The sequence below is a fragment of the Labrus bergylta genome, chromosome 3 (assembly GCF_963930695.1).
Source record: "Labrus bergylta chromosome 3, fLabBer1.1, whole genome shotgun sequence".
In the NCBI taxonomy this organism is placed as follows: domain Eukaryota; kingdom Metazoa; phylum Chordata; class Actinopteri; order Labriformes; family Labridae; genus Labrus; species Labrus bergylta.
In genome coordinates this window covers 5,729,641-5,752,520 of record NC_089197.1, presented here as the reverse complement: position 1 = coordinate 5,752,520, position 22,880 = coordinate 5,729,641, and the positions used below count along the sequence as shown (strand labels likewise).

General features: G+C 41.1%; 4 protein-coding genes across 4 annotated transcripts in view; 2 read left to right on the top strand and 2 right to left on the bottom strand.

Moving 5' to 3' along the window:
• LOC110005219 (low choriolytic enzyme-like) overlaps nucleotides 1-22,880 on the top strand; it is a 208,211-nt gene that overhangs the window by 107,412 nt on the left and 77,919 nt on the right. The gene's annotated exons all lie outside the window — the stretch shown is intronic.
• Nucleotides 3,894-5,948, top strand: tssk6 (testis-specific serine kinase 6). Its single transcript, XM_020654475.2, has 2 exons — nucleotides 3,894-4,148; nucleotides 5,232-5,948. Exons 1-2 carry the CDS (start codon nucleotides 3,894-3,896, stop codon nucleotides 5,946-5,948), a joined length of 972 nt encoding a protein of 323 aa, XP_020510131.2.
• On the bottom strand, nucleotides 7,448-9,195 carry plekhf1 (pleckstrin homology domain containing, family F (with FYVE domain) member 1). The gene is made up of 2 exons (XM_020654495.3): nucleotides 8,813-9,195; nucleotides 7,448-8,457 (listed from the first exon to the last, which is right to left on the bottom strand). The coding sequence occupies exons 1-2, from the start codon at nucleotides 9,057-9,059 to the stop codon at nucleotides 7,838-7,840; spliced, it is 867 nt and encodes a 288-aa protein (XP_020510151.2). The 5' UTR covers nucleotides 9,060-9,195; the 3' UTR covers nucleotides 7,448-7,837.
• pop4 (POP4 homolog, ribonuclease P/MRP subunit) lies at nucleotides 11,561-22,052 on the bottom strand. Its single transcript, XM_020654486.3, has 7 exons — nucleotides 21,905-22,052; nucleotides 15,361-15,416; nucleotides 14,660-14,889; nucleotides 14,485-14,562; nucleotides 14,307-14,368; nucleotides 13,450-13,551; nucleotides 11,561-12,709 (listed from the first exon to the last, which is right to left on the bottom strand). Exons 1-7 carry the CDS (start codon nucleotides 21,909-21,911, stop codon nucleotides 12,573-12,575), a joined length of 672 nt encoding a protein of 223 aa, XP_020510142.2. The 5' UTR covers nucleotides 21,912-22,052; the 3' UTR covers nucleotides 11,561-12,572.

Below are 22,880 nucleotides of genomic sequence, written 5' to 3'. Positions count from 1 at the left end.
GTCGATCTCAGGTCTTCTGTGTCACTGACCAATGAATCATCTAACCCTACAGACAGGTTTTAAGGACTAATAAGATGTGAATAAACGTGCTTGGATTCATCACCATTGATTTTAAAAGCATGTTTAATTAACCTTTTTTTAAGGATTACAAGATGCCTCACTTTCTGTTCACTGTGTTACAATGAATGGATTTCATAAATAAATATAAATAATGAATATATTCATGGACTTTGGTCTGGAATCAGGGGGGTCACCTATGGACCAGTTGGAACGGGTTACTGGGGAAATGCCAGTTTTGTCCACGAGTACAGACAAGTGCACTGATCTCCCGACTGCTGGGAGCGCCGGTCCCTGTGCAGCCCCCTCACAGTCTGACATCGCCCCCAAAAATGCACGCCCGTGGCTCCTGTTTATTGCTTTCAGACCTTTGTCTCAATAAATGTACCTGCCACAGCTTCCTGCTAGTGGAGAAAAACAAACGAGTGAGAATGAAGTGTAATCATCACCCAGCAGGCTCTACTGAGGCTGTAGTTTAACACTAAATGAACACAACAAGACACAACAAACTCCTCATATACAAAGCCCTCCACAACCTGGCTGATCTCCTCCACCGGCACACTCCCACCCACACTCTCAGGTCTGTGGATGCACACCTCCCCCCCCCCCAACGGGACAAACTATCGCTCCTGGGGAGACAGGGCCTTCTTCATTGCTGTTTCCACCCTCTGGAACTCTCTCCCAAAAAACATCTGAGACTCCCCCACACTCACCTCCTTCAAGAAATGTCTAAAAACTCACCTCTTCAACACTGCCTAACTCCCCCTCCCCCCTTACATTACGTCTTCGTTAGCTGTCCTCGTCGTTTTTGTTTGTTTTTTTGCTAGTTGTTTTTGTCAAAGCGTCTTTGAGTATTTAGAAAAGCGCTATATAAAACTAATGTATTATTATTATTATTATTATTATTATTTTTATTATACCATCAGAAAGGTTGCCAACCAGGTTAATGCTCCAGCTTCTACCCAGGTGGAAGTACAGAACAACTAATGAAATCCAATACAGCAGATCTATGATAACTCCTGCTCTTCAAGACTTAAGCTGTTTTAGTCCAAATGTGTTTTAATTGAAAGTCCCTGATGTACTGAGCAATACTGAGGTCTTAAAGGTGTTTGGATTAAGCAAGCTCTTCGAGTTTGCTTTTCAGGCTCAGTTAAATCTTCCTGTTAATCAATTTGTGTCACTTTATTGATTACGGCTGTGGCTCTTTTTTGATTTGAGATAACAATATGTTTCATAAAGTCTTCCAGCAGATGGCAGCAAGATATAGAACTCTCTTCCCCCAATGTGACATGAAGAGGAAGGTGTGATTTAGACGAAGCTGAGTTGACCATGTTGAGTGATTTCTTAATTATGACAATAGAGATAGAAATATCTTTTATAGCATCCACAAAATGTAATAGATTGCTTTTTCAACATCAGAAAATGACTTCTCCAAAACAATGTCTATCTCTGGAGATTATTGGTCTTGAATATTTTTTTATTCTACTGTGGAGTTAGCCCAAGACACATTTCCCTAAGGGGACAATAAAGTGCAGCGTATCATCGTAAACACACTTATTGCTTTATTCATGTAAGGGGCAGCAGTTCGTCTCTCAACCAGATTGGGGGTTCGATCCCCAGCTCTGGCAGAAACAAGTCGTTTAACTCTGATTTGCTCCCACTGCTTCGTCACCACAAAGCCACTAGAAATCTGAATGTTCAGTCAACCTAATGTGACTCATATCAAGCCTGTTGCTGGAGTATTTCTTGTCAGGCTGCATTGTTGGAGAAAGCTAGTCTTTCAAATAAAAAGGAACTATTGTACACGGAAACCACAAGAAGTCCACCACATTGTTGTAACACCTTCAAATTCAGAGATGTCCTTACCCTCTCATTTCCTTCCCGTTTATGTGAAATCGAAACAGTTTATACAAAGCGAGTTCTGACCTTCACAACCTGCAGCTTCTCACAAACACTTTGAGCTCCTGTCCTGAAAAGTACATGTTTAAAAAAAAGCAGTAAGCCTAAAGAAACTATTTATGAATCATCAGGAACAAATTAAACTTTCATTTTACACTTTACAGATGAACAGAATGAATATAAGTAAAATACACTTTACTTAAAGTATCAAATGTAGAAGCAATAAATGTGTTATAGGTCTGGGTTATTACTGTTGATGCTGGGGAACCATATCTCCCCCCAAAGAGAAGGGAGGAGAGAGACAGAAAAGAGAACAAGAGAAATCAGGCTGAGTGAAAACAGGTTTTTAACTAGTTTCTTTTAAAAGACAGGTGAGTAAAACATTCACAGTTTAAGATTGATTTAAGCTTATAGCAGCAATTCAGCTGTTTTAGTCAGCCAGAGATCCAGGAAGGGTTAGAGATGGATCGGGATGTACAACTTAGTTCACTAGCTTAATGCTCATAAGTACTCTTGGTTAACTTAAAAAAACAAAACAATCTTTGTAAGATATCTGATCAATAATTTTCTCGTCTTTAAAGCGAGGTAATGCAAACTGTGTCAGAGTGTCAGGATGGTGTTGTGAACTGAATATGTAGCCAATTATCTAACATATTTATTCTCAAACTGTGGTTCGAGTCCCACTGGTGATATGGGGGATCACTCTTGTTGTACACTGGAACTCTCTGATTTTTTAATTTGTTAAATAAAGATGTACAAATCAGATGGTTGACGAGTTTAGCTGATAGAGATAGCAGAGGAAGCGAATATGAAGGTTACAGTGTTTTGCGTTTGTGGCTCCAATCGGGAAATATTAGAAAGAAAAGAGCGGCGGATTCGTCGAGCATCGCAACAGAAACTGCAAGAGGCGACGTTAGCAGTTCCAGACTAGCAACAAATGACACAGGACAGTCAGAAAATAAATGTGACTCGAGTCACATCCAGTTTGGATTCTTTTGTACACAGGCCGCAGTGTGTGGTACGCTAATGTATTTCAATGTTGGCCATAATGGTGATATTTTTTGTGCTGGTACTCAATGTGAAAAGTTTGAAACCTCAATGATCTAACAAACAGATCCAAGTCAAGAGACAGTTTTCCACCTGGAATCCATTCATAATTCACCTAAATCTCAGAAAAATCATACCTCAAACTGAAGCCAAATACATATCCACAAATCCATGAGTAATACCCACACTCCACATCATATTTTCCTTATTTAAGTATTTTCCTTCTTTCTTACATCTGTATCCCACAACATACATACTCTGCCCCCCCTTTTTTCTCTCTTTTTCTTTCGTACTAACTTACTAGATATTACATAACCCATGCTATTTTATTGAACATTTTCATTTACTTTAATTCATTTATGTCAATCGATATATTATCATTACCAATAGGCATCCCCATTATTGATATTATTATTATTATTATTCTCTTTCTCTCTTTTCTTTTCCTCTCAATTACCTTAAATTTTGTTTCTGTTTATTTTTCTTGCTACTTCCCACTCAGCCACTCACTTTAATGTGTTATACTGCCACACACACATTCACACTATTTGTCTTAGCTAATGTTTTGCCGTTGCTTTAATTGTCATGTCTATGTGCACATTTTAGTTTTGTACTTGTTCACCTTATCACAATAAAAAAAAATGAAAAAAAAAGAGAGACAGTTTTCCAGATAAAGTGAGTTGATTCACTGATGAATAAGTCAAATGTTCTTTTCATACCGTTTACATAAAGTTGTTTTTGAATGTTCTGGTTCTGGTTCTAGAACGTGACGTCACAATGTCACAGCTCTTTAAACTGTGTTTAAACCACAGAATAAAAAAATACCATTACTCACTGTTCCTGAGAGAGTTTATTTACACAACACACCGTGGACATCTCCAACTTTCACGATGAATTACAAAGCGTTCCTGGAGACCCGCGGTTACACGTTTAAGAGGAACCTCGGGGAAGGCACGTACGGCAAAGTAGTGAGTGCCTACTGTAAAGACCGCAGGAGAAAGGTTGCCATTAAGGTCATAGACAAAGAGGAGGTCAGCTCCAACTACTTGGAAAAGTTTCTGCCTCGGGAAATGAAGATCATCAGGACTTTGAGGCATCCCAACATTGTCAAGACGTATGACATCTTTGGATTGAACTCAACCAAGGTATGTCACTTTTTCATTTTCTTATATGAAGCCAGTGTTTGAGTGACTGAACCAAAGAAAGTTCAGCTATACACCCGAATAATTCCCCTACTATTCATGGGGAAATATTATGCTTGTCCTTTTTTCTCTCATATAATGTATCAATATTAAAAAAGAAATGTGTCGGGGGTCGGGGGTTCAATCCCCAGCTCCTGCAGCTACATGGCCGATGTGTCCTTGGGCACAACCCCGAATTGTTCCCGCTGCTTCGTCGGCGGCGTATGAATGTGTATGAATGGCATTAGTTACTTCTAACGGACACTTAGGACATTAGCTGAGGATACCGCTGTCTGTGAACTGTTTGAAACTACATTTTTATTTGAACATAACCATGATGTCTCATTTGAACTTTGCAAATAAATGGACTTGAGCTTGTATAGTGTTTTTCTAGTCTTCTCAAAGTGCTTTTACACCGCAAGTCACACCTACACATTCACACACTGATGACAGAGGGTGCTATGTGTTAAGCTGTTTTCACACATGTACAGCCTGCTCTAATTTCCCAGTTGTTTTTCACACTTGTCACTCAAAGTGTAAAAGTTTACCTGTCAGACAGAAGAGGGGGTTCTCAGGAGACAGGACTTCATGGGGAAAAAAGATTTCTCCCGTCCTGAGGTTTACAGGATCTCCAAGATGGTCTGACACCATAATGATAGTTTTCTCCTTTATATCAATGATGTGTTACTGGACTTATCGACAGTATCAACTAAAGAGGGGAAAAAACACACTGCTTCATTACTCATTGATGGCATCAGTCCTTTCCTGGTTGGTGATATTAATGTCATCAACCCATCTCGCCCACAGTGAATTTTCCTGACCTTTAACCTGCGGCTTCCCTCACATCAGCTCATCCTGAATTCCTTAGGGGTGGGAATCACCAGAGATCAAAGATTTAAGCACTTTGAATTCACTGGTGTCTGAAAGGTGCAATGTAAATAAACCAACCTTCCCTTCAGATTTTAAGGACACCCAGACATTGACCCCCCCCAGTTCATTGTTTTTCTTCTGTTGCATATTTTTAACCTTACCTTTTTTTGTCTCAAGGTTTACGTGGTGATGGAGCTCTGTGGGAAAGGAAACCTCCTGAGGTATATCAACCATCATGGGGCCTTATCTGAACCTTTAAGCTGCAGGCTTTTCACACAGCTGTGTAAGGCCATCAAATATCTCCACAAGAAGTACGTCGCTCACAGGGACCTCAAATGTGAAAACTTGCTGCTGGACAGGCATTACAACCTGAAAGTGTGCGACTTTGGGTTCAGCAAGCGGCTCATGTACAGACACGGGAACATGGTGTTGAGTGAAACCTACTGTGGCTCCTGGTCCTACACAGCACCTGAGGTTTTGAGAGGACTTCCATACAACCCCAAATTGTCCGATGTGTGGAGTATGGGTGTTGTGCTGTACGTGTTTATCTACGCATTGATGCCCTTTGATACCAGCAATGTAATAAGACTGGTGGAAATTCAAATGAAACACAAAATCCACCACCCAGATGTGCCGTCTGTTTCATCTGAGGCCGAGGACCTTATCCAGGGTATTCTGCACCCGGATGTGGAGCAGCGGATTACAATCAGAAACATCTTATGCCATCCCTGGATGTTACGCAAATGGGAAATGGAGGACACTGATGAGGCTCCGTTGTCAAACCCTGGCTCTAGACAGGAAGGGCAACCGGATGAAAACACAAAAGAAGAAGAGGAGCCGACACAAGAAAGTTCAGATCCAGGGGAGGGACCATCAACTTGTGCCCCAAGATGATGATCTCACAGTGAAAAATAAAGCTGTTTGGGAAAAAGCTCCCTTAAAGCAACCCTTTATGTCATTACCCTCACCTCTTTCCCTCTCTCTGTCTTACTTTGAATCTAAACCCGCTGAGGCAGATTACTGTCCACAGGTTTCCGTCTGTTTCCGTCAGTTTTGGTAAACCTTCCTTTTACAGTGTGATGCATTATGGTGTAATACCACCGATCAGGAGGTAATTACAGTGAAACTATGAATTACAAAGAAAAAACTCCATAATTACCCATAACTTCCGTTAAGTATCACGTAGTTCTGACTGGTTTAGGATGGTAATCACTCTGATTTCATTGTGTTTACATTCCAGGAAACTATAGGGAACAATTCCATAAACACGCCCCCTCTATTACCAATTAACTCAAGATAACATGTCAGTTATCATAGGTTTATGTTGTAACTGCACATGCTTTATCATGTCCTGTTCAGGACAGTATACTTTCCAATAAATTACTTTGTTTATTTTGGTTATTGTCCATGACTGAACCTGTTAATAATTAATTTACTTCAGAAACCATGAAGAATCACATCAGCACTTATCACTGATCACTCACTTGAAGTTTTTCCTGTCAGAAAGTGCCTGCTCATGTTGGATTTAGTTGTGCCTTTGTAATATTATGAAGAGTATGGTGAGTCTCTGCCACAGGTGAAGGAGTTGAAGTATCTCAGTGTGAGGGTTAAATGGATCATGGGCTGGACGGATGGATTGGTGCAGAATCAGCAGTAATGCAGGCGTTGTACCGGACCATCATTGTGAAGAGATGACCCTGAAAGCAAAGCTCTAAAGTTTCAACCCACCTGTGGTCATGAGCTTTGGGTAGTGACTGAGAGACAGAGAACGCAAACACAAGCAGCTGAAATGAGTTTCCTCTGAAAGGTGGCTGGGAGCGTTAAAGCCGAGCAGCAACCTCCACTGCAGGGGCTGGATTTTAAAACTCATCTGTTTTAATTACATGAAGGCTAAGAGAAATTCACAGGCCATAGGCCACTTTTAGCGACTTTTATTAAAGAAATGCCCCACAGCTTTACACAAGCTTTGTTTTTCAGCCTACACACACCTCTGTGTCTTCGTCACTGCGCCTCCCTTAAAGGACCAGTGTCTTAATCTTAAAAGGTAGATAAAACACACAGTATTTACTGTTTACTCTTAAATTAACTTAAATACTTCTGGAAATTAAATTAGTTTAACTAGACACACTGATATAACAAAATGACAGAAAAAAATATGAAAAAGCATTTTCAGCGTGTTACACATGCATAATGAGGTGTGTGTTTTCCACGAGGCCAGCCTTAACTCTTTTTCTGTTTCTAGATTGAGAGAGAGTGAGTCAGAGTTTCAGAAACCAAACAGAGACAACTCACAAAGTCGAGTCTTAATTCTGCCGTTAAAAGACATGATGCCCACCGCCTGAACAAGAAAGACATTTGTAATGCAGTTTTTTTTTACAGACAGACGCCAATCATCACGTACAAATATTTTCTTTAATTCTTTTTTGTTTTTATTCATTGTTCATTTGAATTACAAAAGTGAGGCAGACGTAGAGTTCAGCAGTTTCATTACAACAGTTTCATCTGATTAAAATCAGACTTAAATAAAATGTAGTGAGACCAACTAAGGCCAGACTAAAGTGCTTTAGAGAAGAACTCATCGCAACAGTGTTTCAAAAAAGTAGTTATGAAAGAATATACACATAAATAAATACAGGACACACAACTCTTTACATTAATGTCTTAAGATGGTTGTAACTGGATGAAAATATAATTTAACTCGCTTCTACAGCACAGAGCTGTATCAGCGTCAGTCCATGTTTAGGAATACCCCAAAGTCAGATTCAGCTCTTACACACACATGTTCAGCTCTTATATGTGCATGTTCGGGGCTTAAAATGCTCTGGCTTGATGTACATATAGGGGGACCAGGAGTCAATCTGGGAATGCATCCACCTGCCGGGGTTAAGGTCCTCCATCTGCTCCTCTGCCTCCTCTTCTTCACTGGACCCCTCCACCTCATCTCCATCCGAGCCCATCTTCCCCGTACTGTCTCCCCTCACACGACACATCTCTTGATTTTCTGCCTCAGTCACCGAAAGACTCGAGTGACACATATTGCAGACTCTCACGCACTTCGTCGGATGAATGTGTGCGATCACGGCTCGCTTCTTGGAGCACGCGCCACAGACCACAAAGCCACATTTCCTGCAGTGGTGTCGACGCTGAGTCAGGGAAAACCTGTCGGAGCAGCGCATGCAGATGGCAGAGGCCTGGTCAGGGATCCAGGTCACAGCGAAGGCTGACCCAGGCATTCGCCCGCTGCTCTGCAGGAGTCTGGACTTGCATTCCTCCATGTGTTCCATCCAGGCTCGCTTCTCCTCGTACGACGAGGCCGACACGTAGAAGGACTTTCGAGGTGTGCGGATTAACCACTGGTTCCTCATGCTCACACTGTCCTCCAAATCCTCCAGCTGGACATCCTCTGAAACAATGAAACACTGTTTGTTAATACAAGGCATGAAAGGTATGGACAGTATGGTCAACAAGCATGTTAGATATCATGTTGTCATGACCGAAAAACAGGTAGGATAAACTGAGAGGACATATGCAGATATTATATGTATGAATTACAGTTAGTGACTGCACAATAATAATACATTTATTTGGATAGCTCTCTGTCACTCACACCATATTCTTATTTCTGTTGTAGTAGTTCATAGAACAAGTATCAAAGCTTAGCCTGTTGCTGCATGATAATGTAGAAATACAAGCATAGAATCCCGCCCTGTCCACCGCTAAGCAACCGTATGCAGTGTGAAAAAAGATGAGACGCTCACCTAAAGGGATGATCTGCTGTTTTTTGTGCAAGCGTCTATTCAGAATGATGCTTCCGTACACCAGCACATCATTGAAGAGGAAGAAGACTTTAGGCTGAGGACCCCGGCGGCACAGCTTCATCAGCCGGCCTTCTCCGATCAGAACCCGGCCTGGCTGGGATAGAGGTCTCCCCAGTGGCCCAAATGAGTTCTCAACCGCCTGGATCCGCTCCTGGTTCTCCTTAGTGAATGTCAGCTGCTCGACCATGGTGTCCTTGTATGTAGTTAACAATAGGCAAGTGTTGTTTTCAGTGCTGTTTTCAGTCTCTGGCTTTGTGCTGACTGTTCCACGCCTCTGTAGGTGTGATAAGTCATGTGTTAGTCTCAACTCTGATGAGACAGGCTCAGCAGGAGGACTTAAAAGCTGAGTTCTCGATGACGTAATGGGGCTTTCCAAAGTAAGTTCTCCTTTTAGGTAAACAATACTTGTAAGACAGAAGGGCGCTGGTTCTTTGAGTTCTAGGAAAGCAAATAAGTGTGACTGAAATTCCTTCCATTGTCAATCTCTACCAGTGAACCTGAGTGTCAGGTGGGACTTGGAGGAAATTTTCCAATCTTTACATCATCCCTGAGGCAGTGAAGTGTATTTCTAGTTATTCATAAATTTTTTCCTAAGAGACTGAGACAAAGAAACATCGACACTTACAGACGCAGTGTTTGACGTTTACAGTTGAAGGTCATTCCAACACGTCTCTTGACGGGCAATGGTAGTTCAGTTCATCAATAAAAGCAGTTGTGTAGTTGTCGGTGGTTGAACCAGAACTATTTTATTGTATTTTCAATCACAACAAAAAGAACAAAACATGTTCTATGTTGATGCGATGAAGATTACGGTTAATATTTTCATTATAACATTATTCTGCCTTCAGTCGGTTGTCATGTCACACAAATGTAATTTAGCATAAATGAAGTCACTACACTAAATAACGATTAGATTCCTCCTGCAGGGTGGAATCTAATTGTTAATTAATTCATGAGAGAACTCTTCAGTATGTGTGAAGTGTTCTGGCAGGACAGTAAAGTCATGCATTTAAACTTCACACGGTGTGACAACGACTAAAACTATACAATGAAATGATTGAGTCAACCTGGCTGCAACTGATCTACATGCAGGATCTACTTGACCCTTTATTTCGCCAAAGAGAGCTCTAAATTAGTGGTACTCAACTGGTGGGTTGGGACCCAAAAGTAGGTCACGACTTTTGGGTCCAGAAAAAATAGTGCTGTCTAAAAGTCTATGATTGTTGTGGTTCAAAACTCCACTTTATTTAAATGAAATAAATCTTGAAATTTGGGTCGCGATTTATTTTTAAGGAGTTGGTGGTGGGTCCTGAGGCTAGACCGGTTCAGAACCACTGCTCTAAATAACACTAGTATAGTTATCAGGGTATTCTGTCGCTCTCTACATCAGATCATTTGTTTTAAAGTTTTAAATGCAGATGTCTCAGGATCGTCCTTCACTGAAGCTCCACTGACTCACAAAGTGCAGATGGACTGTGTGACATCACTTAAAGCTCCTGTAAGGATCTTTCAAGTTGTGTCTATTTTTGGCGCCCCCTGTGGACAAGAGAGCAAAATGTAGCTCTGCTGATCTTATCCTACACATGTGAAAGAAGTGTTTTCTGTCCAAAATCATCTTCATCCTTATTTTAAGTGTCTCGTATGCAACCAACGATTTGGCTTGGCTTGAAAGAAAAAAATTGAAAAAGGCTGTTTCTCTTGACACCGACCCCACAGCAGTGCTGACAGGCATATCAAATATCTATAAATAAAAATAATCAGTCTTCAAAGGCTGCACCAGATAGCAGTTATGAGGCGGCTGGGTTAGTATCTGACCTTTGCCCTTTGTCACACGTTGTCCCTCCCTGTCTCCTCCCAATGTTTCCTGTCTCTCTGTCCAATCAAGTTATCCAATAACGGCAAAAATCATCCAAAAATATAACTTTAGAAAAAATCCATCCACTCACTTATGGTCTCGTTGGCCGTTGTATGTCATAAAGAGGAATTGATGTTAATTTCAGTCTGTTTCAGTACTAGCTAAAAAAACTTAGATATAAAGTCTGTTAAACCAGTTCAACATTTGTCAGCTTTAGTTAACAGTTCTGTCATTTCTCCATCTGCATTCATGTCAAACACTGATTGTGACCCTCAAGTTTGCATGAGACGAGAGATTGTTTTGGTGCTACTTCGAACCCAAAGAGTATTCTTGTTTTCATGCAGGCCGTGTTCATGAATTCTGTCTTAAGCCCATTAATCACACCAAGGATTGTTAGTATCAGTTAGGTGATCAGATACTCATGAGAACATGTTTGTGCTTCATAAGATAAATCTAATTAGATACTGACGGCTCGGTCTTCCCCCTTTGTGCGCCTTACATGAAAATATTTGTGTTATAAAACCAAACCAGGACCGGTAAATGCATTCGCATCATTCAAATATGATGAAGTGGTTAGACAGCTTCTCTAATCAGGTGAACTACAGCCCTCAGGTGTTTCTAAGTCTCCTGAAGCAGGTGAAGGAATTCAAGGAAACAAAGCACCGTGTTATATTCAGAAGCTTACACGCCTCCAGAGTTCATGTTTTTTTCCGTTACAATGAGGAACAAGGAAGTCCAGATTATTTTCTGCAGAGGCGTTACTTCACACATTTCTCACTTCTGTTATAAAACTGAGCAAACGTCTGAAAAACAGACTTCCAAGAGTTCAGGGACTAGTAACAGGTTTATTGATGATCACGTCATAACAAGAGTTAAGAAACTTAGTGCTGCAGGAAATCTAATAACCAATAATTAGGCATTAAAAGGGACAAAAAGAAAACACACCAATTAAAATGAATTAAAAGTGAAAAGTTCTTCCAAATAAATGTGACTCAATCCCAACTTGCACGTCGTCTTACTTTGCTTCCTCAGCGGCAACAACAAACGAAAAAAAGGATGAGACGTAATGAGTTGCTGTAACAAAGTGTGAAGAAACAATTCAACAGAAGCAAAGAAGTCGTTCACACATTTTAAAGGTAGAGTCAGTAGTTTATTCCTCAAAAATAAAAGAAAGACTTGATCGCACACATTCATCCGACGAAGAAATACAAAGGGAATGCCACTCAATCACCACTTGTGGTTGTGACTGCACAGACTCGCTCCTCTGACTGGATTTTCATGGTTTGTTTTGTTTTGGTTGACACAAAGACGTTTCATGGCGGGGAGCTGGTGTGTTTCCTCCAGCCAATGACAGCGCACAGGTGAGTTTAGGAGTGGATAAAGTCCAGCGATTGGAAACGATTCAAACGGGCGTAAATGACGTATCTTGCCGTAGTGGCAAAGAAGTGAAAATAGAATCCTAATGAGGCGAAACGGCGAGCAGATAAAGTTCATTCTTAAACAAGGTGTTGCTTCCTGTTAGCTTGTGTAGCTACCAGCAGTAACGTTCATGCTACATCCTGATGAGCCCAGGAGGCGGGGCCAAGTTTGACTGTTGTGTTTACACCCTGCAGCGATCTTTTCCACCAGCTCTGCCTTAAACATTTTAGTTTTTTTATTTACAATCAGCCCACTGAGCTGGTACAGGAAAGGTCCCTGAACACAAAGAAACACGTCTGTAAGAAATCAAAATGATGTGCAACTCAACTCAGTCTGTTTCATAACGCTTCCTTCTGACTGGCATAAAGGGCGGTCAGTTATGTAACGTCTCTCTTTGGAGGCACACTGTAGTGACCTCTGGTGACCTCACAAGTCGATGGTTCTTTTAACTTTAAATTTCTTGACGGAGCGTTCGCTGGAGCGCTGCTCGAGTGGGTTTCCATAGATGTGGGAGACGAGGCCGTTAATCTCCATTTCAAACACGCTGTTCCTCTTCGGGATCACTGTAACACCACGTGTGCAGCGTGAGAAGAAGAAGAAGAAGAAGAAAACAAACAGGGGAACAAATGAGTTGATCAAAAACAAAGATTCAACGTTTCACCAGAGTCAGTCAGTTTGAAATGATCAGAGTTTACATGCCCGGTGTTATCTAAACAAACTGATCTGTTAGCTCACAGGCTGATGTGAAAACATTTGGATATATGGGATTTCAAACCCAAAGGTCTGTGTGAGTACTTTCTGAGTGGGCGGTCACACTGGCAATCCGTACCGTGCCTAACCACGCTTCACCACTAAAGTCCAGTTTGTTTGACCGGTGTGACCGCTCCGTGCTCGGTACACTTCCTTGGCTCTGGCACGCTTTGGTTGAGTTTTGCTTCGGCACCGTACGGATTACCAGTGTGGCCGCGCCCTAAGTGTACTAAAGCTAATGAGAGAGGAGAGGAGGAATGGAGGAGCAACACTTCTAACAGTGTTTCTAACAAACAAACAATTTGTGTTTTAATATTCTCTCTCTGAAAACTAACATTTCACTTCCCTAGCTCATCAGAAAATATCTATTGTGACCAGTTTTATGTAAAACATCATCTGATTCAAATATTGTTTCATTGATATTAAAGTTATTTCAAACTGATTCACGTATACACTGAGTTTTGTGAAAGAGTATCCGAGTTATGTTTGTGTTTCAGACCTAAAAACGCGACATATGAAGAGTACCAGATGATGACACAACCATCCGTCTTACCTTTCAGTTTGTCTTCTTTGGTGATTATTTTAAAAACGTGTTTGAATTCTTGAACTAGAATCCCCGTCATCCCCACATACGAAGGACATTTAGAGCGGACCACTGAGAGAACAAAGAACAAGACGTATGATTAAAAGTCTGTCGTAGCTGCTCATAGAGAAACAGTCCAATTACAATCAGGGGAGAGAACAACAGGTAAGGGTGTCACATAAAAAACAATACACACAACACACACACATCATTCAGTTGGTCTTTTCTGTACCTGATCGGACAAAGTCAACACTAACACTGCTGGAAAACTTGATGACTCTCAGGTAAGTTTAGGAGATCCTGATATCCATATGTCATTACATTTAAAGAGACACACACACCAAAACGGAGCGTTCTGAGAGAGCTGGTTTATACAGGGTCACAAACCTCCTCTGGTGCTTGATTCATGTTATATTTTGACCAAAGCACAGCACAGATGATTCATTTAGACCACAGGGGGACTGTTTGAAAAGGTGGAGGAGGGGGATGATATGTCCTCTTCAAGTTATAGCTCAAAGTAAGGGAATGATTTACTCAAAATGTAGAAATAGAGCTCTATGTTCCCCCATGAGCTGTCTGTAGAAAGCTCTAATCAGCAGCTAAACTACATCAACTGATTTTAGATTTTTTCCAACACCTGCAAACACGTGTCCCTTCACCTCCCTTCTTCAAAGCTGGATCTGAAAGTTAGCTTCACTGCTGTGGTACCTCTGACTGAACCGACTGATACAGAAGGAGCTGTGTGAGACTCTGAGGTAACTTTATTCTAACTACCACACTTGATAGAGTTCATGATTTAACTAAACTTGACCAAAATAAATGTATACCGGAGATGATGGCACCGTGGAAGTCTGCCTTCACGAGCTTCTGCTGCAGAAACTGTGGATTGCTGTGAACACACAACATGACAGGGTATGAGACTTCAGTTTGTGTAATAGTTTCACATCTATGAGAGGCACTTATTAATGTCAAAGATCGTATTTGTGGAGCTCTGAACATATTTACCTCAGGCGATTCGCCCCCCCGCACAGATCAATGATGTACTTTCTCCAGAGCTCATGCAGAGGCAGGAACAGCTCGTATCTGCAATAATAAGTGTGACGTCAGTGATGCTGAGGAGAGAGGAGCGGCTGACTGGAATAATTGGAATTTAAAACAAACTCTTTTGACCACGACAAACCTCTGGTTCTCAGGTTTGATCTGGAAGACCTTCATGGCTCTCTTCTGCCGAGCGTTCAGTCCTTTGGCTTTCTTGCGGCTCCTCTTGGACTTGTCCCTCTTGATCCTGGCGTAGCTCAGATTGACAGCTTTGTGACTCAGCATGCTCTTCGGGTCAAGTCGCGTTGGCCGCTGGACGCTGTTCTTCACGAACGCCCGGGTGAAGGCCTCCGCTTTAGATTTGGTCTTTGACTGGAAACGAGACACCAAAGACATCATCCACGTTTCTTTTCTTTTCATGGAACACAACAAGCACCCTTAAAGGTTTGAGTCTGATAGGTTGAAATAATGAAAAACAGGGCTGCTCAGCTGATCCGCCTCTGTAATGTCTCCTTACTACCTCAGAAGACAGTACAGATGGGGGATCATTTGGTCCCCCTGATTACCCCCACTGACAGTCAGACTGAAGGTGAAACGTGACAGGGGCGTTAACATCACAGTCTGAATAGAGCTAGTGTGAAACAATAAACTTCACATACTAAATCACTGTTATCTGTTCTATCTGTCCCATATCTGTTTTTTTTTTTGTTTGAACCTGATTTTGGTTTGAAAATAAATAAACTGACAGTCAGTTAAAAGCAGATTAAGGATGCAGTTGGATGTCTGGAAACTGCCTCAGAGTTTTTATGTGATCGGTTGATTACACAGGTCAGAGTTACTCACCTCAACACCGAGGATCTTCCCCAGGCCCCGAGGAAACGTGGTTTGAATGAGTGCCTCTGTTTGAAGGACACAAAGAGAACAAGTGTTACAGTGAATCTTAAAACCTCACTGAGGCGCTGGAGCAGAACACAGGAGGAGTCATCACCAGGCCAATGAAGAGCTCAGCATCCAGCAACAGAGTAGAGCTGGCCGATACGACCTCAAATCAAAATCACGATTAATTGAACATTTGTCCTCGATTACGATTAATGAGCGATTATTTGGTTTTTTACTCTCATAATTCATGGTCTCTACTGTAAATAAGCTCAACTATTAAAGCAGGGTTATTTTCTTTAATGAAAGAGTGAATATCTGATGAACTATTTTGTGATGATTTATTGAATATTTCAAACTGAAATCAAAGCATCGCTTGAAATGAAAACAACACATTTTAGTTTTAAAGTCAAAATGAACTTATAATAATAAATAACTTGCATTTCTTGCAAACAGTTTTTCTGCAGTGTTGACATTTGTCTTCTTTTTGTTCTGTGTCGTCTTCCCTAAAGACAGGATGTGTCCAAACAAAGGACATTGCTTCACCGATTGGACATGTCGCCACGTGACTCTACCCTGAAAATATTTAAAATAATCGACAAGGGCAAGATTATGTCGGTTAGAGGTTCTGAATGTGGGTTTTGATTAATTTTCGATGAATTGCCCCATGCCATATAACAGAGCCACATTAACAACAAGCTTTAATCTTTATCTGTAATTCAGGAGGAACTGAATCAGCGACTATTTCAGCTGAATTGGACAGAAGAAGTCCCCTGTTGGGCAAACTCTGTTTTCATGGTGAAATATGAGAAAATGTTGGCAGTGTGAGAGTCTTACAGTGTCGGAAAATCAACAGTCAGCCAACTTGTTATTAAAAACATTGGCATCACTATCGGCCCTGCATTTGTTTCTCAGGTTTTTGAAGGTGTATACGTATATTTGGAATAACCTAAATGTTTAGATGACGTGTGCAGGTTGGAGATAAATGTTGTGCTGGTTGGCATCCAGGAAAGTCCTGATTTAAACGAGAGAGAGAGAGTTTAGGACTTTCCGTTGAAACTGATGACTGTGAATCACACCTGCACTGTGGTTGACTATCTGCAGTTGTAAACTGACACAAGACAGGTCTAGTTACATTTCTTACATTTCATACCTTGTGTCATAAATATCACTGACATGTTTCATTAAGGTACAGCTGTTTCTGTTTAATGAGAGTGACAGTTTCTGCTTATCCATCATGTCTGGATGGATGAAAGAAGGTCAAAGAAGAGACTGAGGGGAAAACATCGGAGTACTTTTATCTGAAGAGCAGACAGTCCTGTCATCACCATCAGACGGAGAGAGTACACAGTCAATCAAACAACTTCACTGACATTAGAAAGAAAGGTGATAAGAGATTTATGTTAGGTAACAAAAACACGACCCACTTTTCCACTTGGCACTGCAGGATGCGCTATAAATTGCTTTACGAGGTTTGTCACAATACCCAGATACTCAACGAAAAATGTGCTTCTATCAAGAATCTAATAATATAAATACCTGTTGTGATACCATGGCAACTTAGACGTGCTAGGAGCAAATACCGGGTCATACTGTTTCATGGACAGTCTCCTTTTATTAACTGTACAGTACAAGGAGCAGCTTTAGCCTTGACGGCTCATTTCCATCTGTAGTCCCCGGCCAGTTGTCAGCAGGCAACCTTCTCGATTAGAAACACAAATTGTAGGCACGCCGTCTAAAGTGCACAAATACAATGGCAAAGGTTCAGTACAGAAAAGTTGCCAACCTATTTCTGCAATTCCCGACAGGTCAGGCGTCAACATTTTCTCAGGAAAAATTGTTTCAGGACCACGATCAACATTTTCTCATGAAAATTCTCATCAGGTCTGAGGTAAACATTTTTTATGAAAATTTGAAGCAAGCTAAAAATATGGCTAAAGAATTGTATTTTTCTTTTTAAAGTGCCGGTACTTATGGGGTTAACAGGGATGGGCGGGAGAAGGCAGGAATCGGGTTTACAAAAGATGACCACAGTACAATGTCAACTGTATGTTTTCTTATCATCTGAGCAAACTAATAAAGAGATTTGGGAAAAAACTATCCATCATAGAAATAACAGATTGTCTCTTTTTAAAACACTTGGTATCAAAAGGTATTAAAGTTTCCACAGTATCGACGACCTTATCATGCCTGACAGGACTTTCGTGCTCAATACAAGGAGCTGTTGTTTCTTCCTCTGTTAGAAATGCTGAGTACAGCACGGAAATACTTTTAGCAACGAGTTTGCTTACACACATCCAGCAGACTCAAAGCGACATGAACCATCGCTTGATCTCCTGCTTGTGACAATCTGATCCACAGAAGTCCAAAGTTCACTCACTTGAACTCACTTTTTTTGGATTCTGACAAATCCTGAGACAAACACATGAAGCTCTCTGGATGCTAAATGCTCCACTTTGTTCACCAGCTAGTCGCTAACTGTATCTGTCTTCGGACTGGGTGGACAGGGTGTGTACAAGGCGCTAACCTGTGCTGCTGATACTACAGCTGAAAAGCACACAAAGGGTTACTGAAAGCAAAGAGTCTGAACCAATCAGTGAAGCTGTGGGCCCTGACGCCAAACAATGAACCCAAATTTAAATGATTACGAGATTGATTTATGGTTTTCTTCCTGAAAGTGGCTCATCGGTTTGGGTAAGAACCAGGGTGAAAAGATGGTAAAGAAGATCTTTGTCACATACCACATGAGGGCTTATCAAAGGAGCGAAGCAAAAGAGGAATGAATAACATTCAATGATCCATCAAAGGTTTCCAGAGAGACATGGCAGGAAGCCAGTGTAAGCCACATCAGGGTATTGATGTTGGCAGGCATAATCAACCTTTAATTTCCGCTTTCACCACGATGGATCATTGGCAGCAGGCCGAGGTTCTCTCACAAGAAGTGTGTATGACTTTACAGCACGAGTTCACACATCGGCCTTCAGCTACAAAAAGACTCCTGAGCACGATGCGGAGCGGTCACACTGTCCAAACGAACTGGACTTTAGGGTTGACGCGTGCTTGGGCGCGGTACGGACGGCCAGTGTGACCGCGCCCTTAGTCAGTCTTGGTACTGTTTGATGGAAAGGCTGAGGCTAAGAGATGGAAGAAGATGGTGACCAGCGGCGCCAAGAGGATAAAAAAGAGAGAGTGACCGAGCCAGAAGGCGGACCAGAGTGACAACCCGAGCTGGTTATGTGAATACACTGTGTATTTACTGTATATGACCTTCAGTGGGAACCTAAACACACAGCATCGTATTCCTCTGTTATGTTGCTTTAAAGGAAGTTTTTCCTCGGCACTATTGCTAAATGTGCTCACTCATGGTGGACTCATGCCGGGTCACAGTAAATGATGTAACTAAAAGGCTAGACCTGCTCTTTAGGTAGGGTGTCTTCAGATAAAGTTTGCTTTGATTTGGCGCCATACATGGAACATTCTAATAATCTGTCCAATAATAGCATCTAGACACTGAAACACTTATTCACACATGGACACAGCATGTCCATTTAAATGAATTCACATTGTGAAACAGTTGCAAACAGAGGTAGTTTGGCGACAAGGTCTTTAAAAACACTGAATGAAACAAGAGAGGGTAACTTAGCCGTCCTCTGAAGGTCATTCCACATACTGGGTGCAGCAACACTAAAGGCAGTCTTTCCCCGTTCAGTTCTAAACCTCGGTGTTTTCAAAGTGATCCAGTTTTGAGACCTTGTCGAATGGCTCGATATGTTTATGGGCAGGAGAAAAGTCTGTGATGTCGCCTGTGATAAAGCGAAGAGCACTGTGGTATGAGGCTCTAAAGACAGAGGCAGAGTGTGTCTCCATATTCCAAAACGGGAGATTTAATGCAACATAAACTATATCGATATTAACGATATTGTCTAACCCGTTATCTCGTTTGAAAATATATCGATATATCTTAAAAACTCGATATATTTCCCAGCCCTAATGGGGGGTGTGTGTGTGTGTGTGTGTGTGTGTGTGTGTGTGTGTGTGTGTGTGTGTGTGTGTGTGTGTGTGTGTGTATATATATATGTATATATTATTCACAAAGATCATATTCTGCAGATTTAAAGACGTAGTGAGGTCATCTGTTTGTTTATGTTTTGATAAAAGTAAATAAATCTGCAGTTCTTACTAAACTGTAGGTCAGAAAGCTCTCCGTGTACAGGATCAGACATAAACACCAAGTACATGAAACAAGAAGAGATGACCTGCAATCACCTAAACCATAGACTGTTTAAACCATAGACTGTAAATAACAATAACAATAATAATAACAATAACAATAAAAATAATAATAATAATAAGGTTCGTGTAATGACATTTGAAATAACATTGGCTGAAATGCAGGTTAAGAAAAAGACATTAGAAAGGAAAGAGCCAGAGGAGGATTATAACCAGGTGTTGTGTTGTGTTTGTGTTTGTGTTGTGTTGTGTTGTGTTGTGTTGTGTTGTGTTGTGTTGTGTTGTGTTGTGTTGTGTTGTGTTGTGTTGTGTTGTGTTGTGTTGTGTTGTGTTGTGTTGTGTTGTGTTGTGTTGTGTTGTGTTGTGTTGTGTTGTGTTGTGTTGTGTTGTGTTGTGTTGTGTTGTGTTGTGTTGTGTTTGTGTTGTGTTGTGTTTGTGTTGTGTTGTGTTGTGTTGTGTTGTGTTGTGTTGTTGTTGTGTTGTGTTTGTGTTGTGTTGTGTTTGTGTTGTGTTGTGTTGTGTTGTGTTGTGCTGTGCTGTGCTGTGCTGTGCTGTGCTGTGCTGTGCTGTGTTGTGTTTGTGTTGTGTTTGTGTTGTGTTGTGTTGTGTTGTGTTGTGCTGTGCTGTGCTGTGCTGTGCTGTGTTGTGTTTGTGTTGTGTTTGTGTTGTGTTGTGTTTGTGTTGTGTTGTGCTGTGCTGTGCTGTGTTGTGTTTGTGTTGTGTTGTGTTGTGTTTGTGTTGTGTTTGTGTTGTGTTGTGTTGTGTTGTGTTGTGCTGTGCTGTGCTGTGCTGTGCTGTGCTGTGCTGTGTTGTGTTTGTGTTGTGTTTGTGTTGTGTTGTGTGTTGTGCTGTGCTGTGCTGTGCTGTGTTTGTGTTGTGCTGTGCTGTGCTGTGTTGTGTTGTGTTTGTGTTGTGTTGTGTTGTGTTGTGTTTGTGTTGTGTTGTGTTTGTGTTGTGTTGTGTTGTGTTGTGTTTTTGTTTGTGCTGTGTTTGTGTTGTGTTGTGTTGTGTTGTGTTGTGTTGTGTTGTGTTGTGTTGTGTTGTGTTGTGTTGTGTTGTGTTGTGTTGTGTTGTGTTGTGTTGTGTTGTGTTGTGCTGTGCTGTGTTTGTGTTGTGTTGTGTTTGTGTTTGTGTTGTGTTGTGTTGTGCTGTGCTTGTGTTGTGTTGTGTTGTGTTGTGTTTGTGTTGTGTTTGTGTTGTGTTGTGTTGTGTTGTGTTGTGTTTGTGTTGTGCTGTGCTGTGCTGTGTTGTGTTTGTGTTGTGTTGTGTTGTGTTTCTGTTTGTGTTGTGTTTGTGTTGTGTTTGTGTTGTGTTGTGTTGTGTTGTGTTGTGTTGTGTTGTGTTGTGCTGTGCTGTGCTGTGTTGTGTTTGTGTTGTGTTGTGTTGTGTTGTGTTTCTGTTGTGTTGTGTTGTGTTGTGTTGTGTTGTGTTGTGTTTCTGTTTGTGTTGTGTTTGTGTTGTGTTGTGTTGTGTTGTGTTGTGTTGTGTTTGTGTTGTGTTGTGTTGTGTTGTGTTGTGTTGTGTTGTGTTGTGTTTGTGTTGTGTTGTGTTGTGTTTCTGTTTGTGTTGTGTTGTGTTGTGTTGTGTTTGTGTTGTGTTGTGTTGTGTTGTGTTGTGTTTGTGTTGTGTTGTGTTGTGTTTGTGCTGTGTTGTGCTGTGTTTGTGTTGTGTTGTGTTTGTGTTGTGTTGTGTTTGTGTTGTGTTGTGTTGTGTTTGTGTTGTGTTGTGTTGTGTTGTGTTTTGTTTGTGTTGTGTTGTGTTTGTGTTTGTGTTGTGCTGTGTTGTGTTGTGTTGTGTTGTGTTGTGTTGTGTTGTGTTTGTGTTGTGTTGTGTTGTGTTTGTGCTGTGTTGTGCTGTGTTTGTGTTGTGTTGTGTTTGTGTTGTGTTGTGTTTGTGTTGTGTTGTGTTTGTGTTGTGTTGTGTTGTGTTGTGTTGTGTTGTGTTGTGTTGTGTTGTGTTGTGTTGTGTTTGTGTTGTGTTGTGTTTCTGTTTGTGTTGTGTTGTGTTGTGTTTGTGTTGTGTTGTGTTGTGTTGTGTTGTGTTGTGTTTGTGTTGTGTTGTGTTGTGTTTGTGCTGTGTTGTGCTGTGTTTGTGTTGTGTTGTGTTTGTGTTGTGTTGTGTTTGTGTTGTGTTGTGTTGTGTTTGTGTTGTGTTGTGTTGTGTTGTGTTTTGTTTGTGTTGTGTTGTGTTGTGTTTGTGTTGTGCTGTAACTTTGTGTCAACACTCACAGACTCGTCCTTTAACTCGTCATTTGACTTTTCTTCTACTAAACATGACTTACCCTCCATCGACACGTTTGAGGACTTCCCCTTAGAAACGTTACAAAACTCAAAATCCTCTCTTGGTCCACGAAAAGGGGGAAAGTAAATTCCAACAGCGTGTTTCCAGAACAACACAAGATACTACTTCCTCTTACTTCTTCTTCTTCTTCTTCTTCTCCGGCAGACTTTGAGCTTGTGCGGAGTGACGTCGCCCCCTCGCGGTGATTTGAGCGACATTACAAAAACATTTACAGCAACATTGGATCCCGTTCAGCCTCTGGGGTAAAACTTTTCAAAGGAAACACAATGTGATGCAATAGGCTAAAGTATCAAAACGTATTCATTTCACTGTTAAATTTGTACTGCAGCCATTGACCACAGACTACTATTTATTTATTTTTAATAGATACCTTTTCCTTTTCAGAGGAGTTTATGGAAATACAAGTTTTTGGTCTCAGGCTCCCCCTATTTCTTCTCACAGATCAAATAGAAGACTATATCAGCCTCCTGAATAGACATTTCAAATGACACCATCAAAAATGGGTTTCACATGTACCTATACATAATTCACTGAACATTATTACTGTTGTGCAACAACTGTTGGCAGTCAGTTTTGGGCACATGAAAAGACAGAGATCAGACCCTGAAAAAGAACAGGATAGGCTTCGTTATGACTTCTTCACATAATGATTCAAGACAGTTCTTCTCCTCCTCATAAATCTGTCTTCTTCTTGATCTACCTTCGTGGTATAAATGTAGACTACTTTTGTTTTAATTCATAATCAGCTTAAAGTTTCTCTCATCATTTCTCCTGAGACATCCATCCCCCTCCTGTTGGACCAGTCCTCACAGTCTGCAAAACCACCTGAACCACTGGACATGTTTGAATGCTGTGACATGGACTTTGGAAGCGATTAGTGATCAGAATTCAAATGATAAAGCTAATTCGAAAATGAAAATGCATTATCAGAAATGCTTTTTAATTTTCAGAATATG

Coding starts and splice junctions, on each gene's coding strand:
- tssk6 (XM_020654475.2), top strand. CDS start 3,894: ATGAATTACAAAGCGTTCCTGGAGACCCGCGGTTACACGTTTAAGAGG. Junction 4,149..5,231: donor TTGGATTGAACTCAACCAAG/GTATGTCACTTT, acceptor TTTTGTCTCAAG/GTTTACGTGGTGATGGAGCT.
- pop4 (XM_020654486.3), bottom strand. Junction 14,563..14,659: donor ATCAAACCTGAGAACCAGAG/GTTTGTCGTGGT, acceptor TTATTATTGCAG/ATACGAGCTGTTCCTGCCTC. Junction 14,369..14,484: donor GGGGGGGCGAATCGCCTGAG/GTAAATATGTTC, acceptor GTGTGTTCACAG/CAATCCACAGTTTCTGCAGC.
- plekhf1 (XM_020654495.3), bottom strand. CDS start 9,059: ATGGTCGAGCAGCTGACATTCACTAAGGAGAACCAGGAGCGGATCCAG. Junction 8,458..8,812: donor ACAGCAGATCATCCCTTTAG/GTGAGCGTCTCA, acceptor TCATTGTTTCAG/AGGATGTCCAGCTGGAGGAT.